The 7989-nt window shown below is 38.3% G+C and overlaps 1 protein-coding gene and 2 pseudogenes across 1 annotated transcript; 2 read left to right on the forward strand and 1 right to left on the reverse strand.

The window, feature by feature from the left end:
• Positions 1 to 1390: 1390 nt before the first annotated feature.
• Positions 1391 to 2270, forward strand: LOC148293521 (putative F-box protein At1g44080; annotated as a pseudogene).
• An 805-nt stretch (positions 2271 to 3075) lies between these two features.
• On the forward strand, positions 3076 to 3593 carry LOC148293522 (uncharacterized; annotated as a pseudogene).
• Positions 3594 to 4087: 494 nt separating this feature from the next.
• Positions 4088 to 6477, reverse strand: LOC110767322 (SEC14 cytosolic factor family protein / phosphoglyceride transfer family protein). The gene is made up of 4 exons (XM_021970834.2): positions 5455 to 6477; positions 5157 to 5281; positions 4680 to 4821; positions 4088 to 4567 (listed from the first exon to the last, which is right to left on the reverse strand). Exons 1-4 carry the CDS (start codon positions 6160 to 6162, stop codon positions 4307 to 4309), a joined length of 1236 nt encoding a protein of 411 aa, XP_021826526.1. The 5' UTR covers positions 6163 to 6477; the 3' UTR covers positions 4088 to 4306.
• Between the last annotated feature and the right edge of the window lie 1512 nt (positions 6478 to 7989).

Here is a 7989-nt window from a genome sequence, read left to right on the forward strand (position 1 = left end):
GATAAGCAACTGTTTATTCCTTGATAGATTTTATATAAATAATATATGATAGCACATTTGCTGTGGACTAGCTCTGAGTTTCTCTGACCAGTTGCCTCTATTTTTGCAGTTTAACAGTTTTATACTGAACAGCATCCCTGTTGTCGTGACACTAATATCATTTGGGATGTTCACTTTTCTTGGCGGCGATTTGACACCTGCAAGGGCATTCACATGGCTTTCTCTTTTTGCAGTGCTACGGTTTCCTTTGGGGTTAAACATGCTGCCCTAACTTATTAAGTCAGGTAGCATTAGTTTCTTATCAGTTCACTTATCTGTCATCTTGCATTTGGCTTAACACCTTTACCTGTATTATCTTATCTACAACATGGAGATTATGTTTCATCCGTACTTAACGAAATGTTACGTAGTTTCTCCTTGTCTTTGTCAGTTTCTAACTCTGCTTTAATTTAACAGGTTGTAAATGCAACTGTATCCTTACAGCCGTTTGACGGGAAGACGTCGCTTGTATCAGCCATGCTTGGAGAGTTGCCTCCAAGAGCAGATTCTGGTGTTGTAATCAGGAGGACTATTGCTTATGTTCCCCAAGTTTCATGGATTTTCAATGCTACTGTGAGTTGCAGCATCTCTTCTTTGAATGCCTACAATGTTCAATCTTGGCTTTCTAGCCGATTCAAAGCTATCTCCTACCCCTATGTGCACTTTCTGAGCTTTCAAAGTTTTCTTCTAGGTACTCAAAAATGTTTTATTTGGATCTAAATTCGAGCCTGCAAGATATTGGAAGGCTATTGATTTAACTGAGTTACAGCATGATCTATACATACTTCCAGTAAGTGAATTTATGAAGTTTTAGCTTTGAAATTGGTGATCATTACACTTTGTAAAGATTTCCAGTTACTTAAAAAGTATATATATTTTTAAATGGATTCAGCCACTATTATTCAGTGCAGGGAAAGTCTTGAGGTTCATCCCCTTGCTGAGTTACTGGATTCTTGTAGAGAGATGTTGACTCAACTGGATTGTGTGGAGGTGCATCATATTTTTCGAATTTTGCTGCTGATTGCCTTGCTAACTTGAGCTATAATATGGGGTTGTGTGTTTGGTTTTTAGATGAGGCTCCTAGTTGTCTTGGTTCCATTTTGATTGATGACTCTTTAGGAGTTCGCCACCCTCTTGGTTCGAGTTGTGTAGTTATTGGTTTGGGTTTTGGGGTTCTTTCCCCCATGTTTCATAAATAAATAAAAATTATATATATATATAACGTATAGCCGCGCGGCTATACTATTTTTTTTTAATATAATTTTTTTTCCTGACTTTAAAGAACAGAGAGAGAGAGAGAGAGAGAGAGAGAGAGAGAGAGAGAACTAGTCAAGTAAGGAATCCTCTCCAATCCTACAGGGAAACGCAGAATCTCCGCCTCTGTATACACAGAAATAAACATAGCTGTTAGGGTAGGGCAACAGTAAGTAACTGATATTAACTCGATGGCTCAAACCAGCCCAAACAGAAAAGTTCATGACTGGTCGAGTCTTCATGAAGATATTGTCGACTCGATCGCCCAACGAATAGTGTCTCCGGCGGGTTTGATTGCTTTTGCCGCAGTTTGTAAAGCATGGAGATCAGTCGCCATCAAACAATACTTTACCAGCCGATCAACACTGAAATCTCTATTGCTTATGATCCAAGCCAAGAACAAGGAGAAGGGCACTCACCCTTGAATTCTACAACAGGTCATGGGGTACGTCGTCAAAGGGTTATTTTTCACAAACTTGGTCTGCTAGCACCCAAGAAAACAAAGCAGTCTTTTTATGCTTCTCTAGGCTGGCTGGTGGCTGTGTCTGAGGATTTGAAGGTTAATTTGCTGCACCCTGTAAGCCATGCCCAGATTGAACTTCCAGATACTAACAAAGTCAGAACCCATCACCAGCAACAGAGCTTTTCACGCGTGCCTTAATATAATGGATCTTGCTTATTAATAGTGTAAATAACTCTTTGCGAAATCACCAATTCATTCAATTCATACATTAGTCGTGTCGTGAAAGGAAATGTATCATACAATTACTACTTTCATCAAAGTCATGCTTTTGGTCTTTCAATCACATTATTCAACCACATTACACACTTTAATTGAAACCATATATATTGTATCCACTGAAAGGTATCGTATCCTTTGTGGATAGATAGTATATTATATTAAGGGATGAAATATAAAAGGATTCTTATATGTGGGATGTTGGAGTCAATTAAATTTGTGGGGTAAATAATATGCAGCCAGAGAATACCGCAGCTTATCCGATTTTTCATCACACTGTAGCTTATTCTATGTAATGGACTTTATGAGCAACTAGACTACTTGTATATAAAAGCAAGCATTCTTTTCTCGTTGTCCTATTTTTGTTAAGCTGAATTTTAGACCAGATATAGAACGAGACAGCAAATGGTCCGTACATATCTTTGAACCTGGCCATAGTCCTCAATTCAAACTTTACTCTATTGTGATCCTCGATCAAAACTCCCAATTAAGCAGCCCTTCATTACTATCATTGTATACACTGGGATAATTGGAGAAGGCTGATCATTAGCAGATAGACTCCTGAGATCATTTTTAACAAAGGATGATGTTTAGGTAGGTGCATATAAAATTATAAATGATCCCAAAAAAAAAAAAGAATCAAAATTATGTTTCGCTAGCCTACCTGGGGAATCCAATGAATATAGTCTCTTGAATATTTGGCCCACCATTGGCAGCAACGATATTAATATCCTTCGGAATCATTTTGTATTTCTAGAACAATAAAATAAGTAAATAAATAAATAAAAATTCAGAAATGTTTTTCATGATATTTAAACCTACTACCTTCTACTTCCACCATTTTTACTCCCTCCTGCACATTTAGATTGCACCAAGTTTAGATGGCCTCCTTAAATATTAATTCATTTCTTTCTATGTATATTTCTTAAACCAATTAATATTATGGTTATATTTCATATTACAGTTTCATGGATTACAATTTTATACTAAAAAATGATGGCTACTCTAAACAATATGAAAGGGATAAAAAAGGATGATACTATAAAAGGCAGTTTTATGCTGTGGACTTTGATGGGAATGTAATGGTTTGTGAGATTGCAGAGCCTGAGCAAATATGAGGATTGTTGTTCCAAAAGTGCCAATGGAACCGACCATGTATGCTTCCATTGATCAAAGCCCTTATCTTGTAGAATCACAAGGGGCCTCGTTGGTGGTTCTGCGTCTTAGGCAATGGTTCAGTTGAACAACTAAGTTTAGGGTTTTCAATGTGCCATTGGAGGAGGGTTGCCATGGGTCAGATTTGTTGCAGGAAAACAGTATCCTATTTCTGGGATGCCATAATTCTTCCTTCTCTATCAGATGCAGCAACAAGAACTTCCAATGTGTGGGGAATAGCATTTGCTTCACGGTTGATTTTTGTGAGTGTCTTGCACTTACCAAAGGAAACATGGACGCCAGTTTTTTTAATTATAATACGGAAGATGGGAAAATCATGTCCTGCTTGGGTAAAAGCCTCAACGTAATAGCGCCATATTTATGGATTCAAGCTCCAAGCTTTTAGATCCATGTGTAGGAATAGGATGATGCCTCAAAATTATTTCATGTTGCTTATTTTTTTAGTAGAGGACTTTAACTAAGGTAATCAATATTTGGTAGAACATTTTATCTACAAAAATTACAACTTTTCTGCTAACCTTTGTATAGCATTATTGGTCGGTATAACCATTGCAACTAAGTTCTTCTCGTATGTGTGAGATTTTTTCTACAACCCCGGCCCCAGATTGTGGTGATCATTATATTTCAACCCCCACTTCTGCTTCCTTTTGTTAGTGAAAAACAGAACACCCACCATCCTTGTCAAACAAGTGACAGAAAAATCAAAAACAGATTGGGACCATTAATAACCAAAATCTCTTTCAAGCTCCAAGCCCCAGACATAAACATATTGCAGCAGTCACTATCATTCAAAAAGCTCTCTCTTCTTCCATCACCAAATCACCATCAAGATCTAATCTTAAGTAGACAAGCAGTATTTGAGATGGTATGAAACCAAGGTTCAATAGATATGTTTTTTCCTCTATATTAAGCAATAATATATATCATACTACCACCATTTTTTATACATTGCAGTACTAATACTTCTTAGTAGACTAAAAAAACAGGTTCACAACCATTGATTAAATAAACCCCTCAAAAAGAACAAGGCAAGCAAAATGCAAAAAGGAGAACCTTACAAGTTTAGCTAATCAAACCCCCTTCATAGTCGAAGTTAGCTTAGATAGAGGCCGATTTGCGGACAATGTAACGATAGGCAGCGACCTTTTTCCTGCGGGAGGCGCTGTTGTCAACCGAGAAAACCATCTTGCCTGCTTCACGAGGAGTGAAGGAGTTGTGGATTGCTTCTTCAGAGGGCATCACCTTTCTTGGCTTGTCCACTTGGATTATGTAGCTGCCTTCTGCATTGGGCACAAACTCTGCACTGTACTCCAAGTCCCACCCTCCAACTACTATATCCCATGTGATTGTAGCATCAGCCTGATCAAAATTCCAACAAGAACGAGAGAAATTAACCACCACTAATCTCTTTTAGATCACTAATTAAAGAAAATTAACATTACGACATAATAATTTTAGAGGGTTAATGAACCTCAATCCCCTCAATCTGTATGTTCACTTTCTCTCCTCCTTTGACAGTGAACTCGGAAGCTGGTTTTGGCGGACCATTTTGCAGATCACTGAGACGGCTCAGGCCACCATACTGAACTGGAACGTCCTCAGGCCGTATAAACCTGTTTCAGAATGACAACAGACCAATTTCGAGTAAGTGTCCAGCAATCAACTTAAAATAGCAAGGTGACATAGCAACAGGGGTTTTACAGAGTACAGAAGAGAAGGAACTGGTTGAGTTTAAATTCAAGAAATGAACAAAAACACACCCAAAAAAAAAAAGGAAAAACAGTGAAGGAATCAAAAGGCAACAGGGAAACTATAAACCCAAATAAAGAATCAGCAGAGAGTGGGGACCAAAAACCCAATTAAAGAATCTCAATAAGAACATCAGTTTTCACAAAAATCATATAAGAACAAAACAGAGTGAAATAATGTTTGATGGTAGGGAACTCACTTGTATAGTGTTTCTGCAACATTTCCTTCCTTGGATATCACAAACTTGCTCTTAGTTCGTTGGGTCAGAAACGGACTGAAGATAGAATACAACGCGCTGAAGTACCACGGCACATTGATGAAAATCTGAAAACAACCCCAAATTAAAAACCAATATCAGAATTACCTCAAAAAAATACACCCTACCCACAAATCAATCATTTTGTTCTTAAAAAACCCTACTAGAGAATCAACTCAAAAATACAGTCCACTAATTCAAATTCAAAACCCACAAGAAATCAATTGAAAATTTTAGGTACCTTGCGAGCAACCATTTCAGGGTAGTTGTCTTGAAACAGAGAGAGGATCTGGTTAGAGGCAACCCTGAGCTCTCTTTTGGGCATGTCTTTGAGATCAGTGACTTGGATGATGGAGTTAATCCCACCAGGCTTAAAATGCAAGGCATTGATGCCCTTCTCAAGAACCTGAACTCTCCACCTCAGAAACTTCTTGAGCTTCTCGTCATCCCCAAAAATCCTCTCGTACATATCTCTGTCCTTGAAAACTCCATAGGCGTTGTAGCAAACAGGGTGGCCCTGTTTGTCAAAGCCGTGCATATAAGCCACAACTCCTTCAAGCTCCTTGAACCCCAGGTCCTCCTCAACGACGCCATCTGCTCCAAACTCTTTTCTCCAAGCCAGGCACTTGAGCAGCATGGCGAAAGCGTCAGGGACCCTGAAGTCTCTGGCTCTGAGAAACTTCAAGAGAATCACATCGGCCTTTTCGTCGTTGCCCAACAGGGGAACCCCCCACATGGACCCGTCGGAGGCTTCAGAGCCCATGAGCTTGTCCTTGAGCTCTTGAAGCGCTTTCTTCTCTGAGGATTTTAGCTGTGAGACGAAGTACGTGTCCTCTTTGAAAGATGGGGTGCGGAGAGTGGTGGCTTCCATGAAAGTGGTGACGAAGCTTTTCTTGTTGGGCTTTGGAGAGGCTTCTGGGTGGGTTTGGAGAGGGGTTTTCTGGTCCATTTTTGGGGTTTTTGAGCGAGACCCAGACGGAATCTGTGTGAGGAAATGCAGGTAGCTTGGTTAATTTGAGTCTGGGTTGTGTAGATATGTATAGTAAGAAGGTTTGGGGTTTTGGGTTTGGTGGGGGGGGTCAGAGGAAGGTCTGGTTTCGATTCTGAAAGCTCAGAGACTTCTGGGAGTATGATTGCAGTGAACGAGGGAAAGAGACAAACAAACAAACAAAAGAGAGGTTGAAAAAGACACAGATTGAAAAAAGAGAGAGAGAAAGAGAGCCGCGGTTTTAGTTTTGAACTTTCAAAAGCGCCTTCTCAACAACAAGAACAGAGGAAGGTCTACTTGTAATAAAACTCTGTCAAAATTTGAATGGAGAGCATGAGGAACACGCGCCCTTTGAGCGCGGGGGTTAAGTTATCGAGGGAACCTAGCCGAGCCAAGCCCAGCCGAGCGGTGGGGTGGAGTGCAGAGAAGGTGATAATAATTGAGGATTTGAGGGGGGTGGGGATGTACAATGGGCACGGGATTGTTTGCGTAGGGAAGTGGGGCCCAGTGGGGACAGTGGGCCTGTTTTTTAAGCTCCTCTTTTCCTTTTTTAGTTTTCTCGGTCTCTTCTTGTGGGCCCAATCTCCTTCCCACGCCTCAAAGCTGCAAAGCACTTGTTTGGTCCTTTGATCTTGTACGACCCATTCTTCTTCTTCTTTTATAATTCAGCCTATCAAATTTATGTCATTTTAAAAATAATTAAATCCTATTTTAAATGCAATATTCAGACAATCTGTTTATTAAATTATTTACTTTTTAGGGCATAGCACGTCATAAATTATTCAATAATACATGAATCAGAATGTTTATAGTAAATAAATATTAGCAAAAACACGTGACAATCCATAAAATATAATTCGATCTTTTAATTAATTAATTAATTAATTAATTTTAGAGACGTACTTTACTTTATTTTTCTATTAACGATAATTTTTCAAGGAGACGTACGTAAATATGGTACCTTGATTAATAAATTTATAATCCACCAAAGGGTTGCAGATTAATGGAAAGGTAATTTTTAATCAGAGGTAACTATTAATTATGTGTGTAGAAATGCACATGAGTGCGTCTTGGTTGCATTCAACTTTGTCATCAAAGCTGTCATCTTTACTAAGAGCTAATCAATTACATTAATCTTATGGTTAGGGCTTCAATATCTTAAAGTTATCAAGAAAAAAGAAATAAAAAAATGCCAAAATTACTCAAAGCAGTAAATAAGATTTTCCACTAAATTTCCCTTTCCTGTGAAATTTTAATAATGATGCAAATTTTTGAGCCAAAGTTTTTGCAGGTAGCCTTTTACAACAAGTTTGCATGAAAATGTGAAAGCATGGAGTGATAGGGAAAGACCTTTCGGCCCCACTTTTAAAGAAACCCGGAATATTTGCATCGATTTCTGAAAAAAAACAAAACGACTTGAAAATTGAAGCCAAATTTAATTAATTAATCATTTAGGAAAAAGGAGGTTAATGAGAATATTTAGGGATCTTAATGAAAATTACCCATCATTATTAGGCATGGTTTTCTGTCGATGAAACCACAGGACCCATTTTCATCATTTTATCCACCAAAGCAGCCTAATTTAGAAATTTTACACCCAAATTCAAATGCGGATCATATTGTAATAGTAATATGTACAAAAATACCATGATCCATGAACTTGTACAAAGCACCAAATGGACCACGTACCTGCTTTTCAAAATAACCCAAATCAAGCAATTGCTGTATATAACAAACTTGTCAAACGATAGAAATATCATTGATAAAAGTCGAAATGTTCGATTACAA

This window comes from Prunus avium, chromosome 6 (genome assembly GCF_965620075.1).
Source record: "Prunus avium chromosome 6, drPruAviu1.hap1.1, whole genome shotgun sequence".
Lineage (NCBI taxonomy): Eukaryota > Viridiplantae > Streptophyta > Magnoliopsida > Rosales > Rosaceae > Prunus > Prunus avium.

Bases quoted from the DNA above. Each gene is read 5' to 3' on its own strand.
- LOC110767322 (XM_021970834.2), bottom strand. From the start codon at position 6,162: ATGGACCAGAAAACCCCTCTCCAAACCCACCCAGAAGCCTCTCCAAAG. The intron at 4,822-5,156 runs GTGAGTTCCCTA...ATTCTGAAACAG, and splicing joins GTTGCAGAAACACTATACAA to GTTTATACGGCCTGAGGACG. The intron at 4,568-4,679 runs GTTCATTAACCC...AATTTTGATCAG, and splicing joins TACAGATTGAGGGGATTGAG to GCTGATGCTACAATCACATG.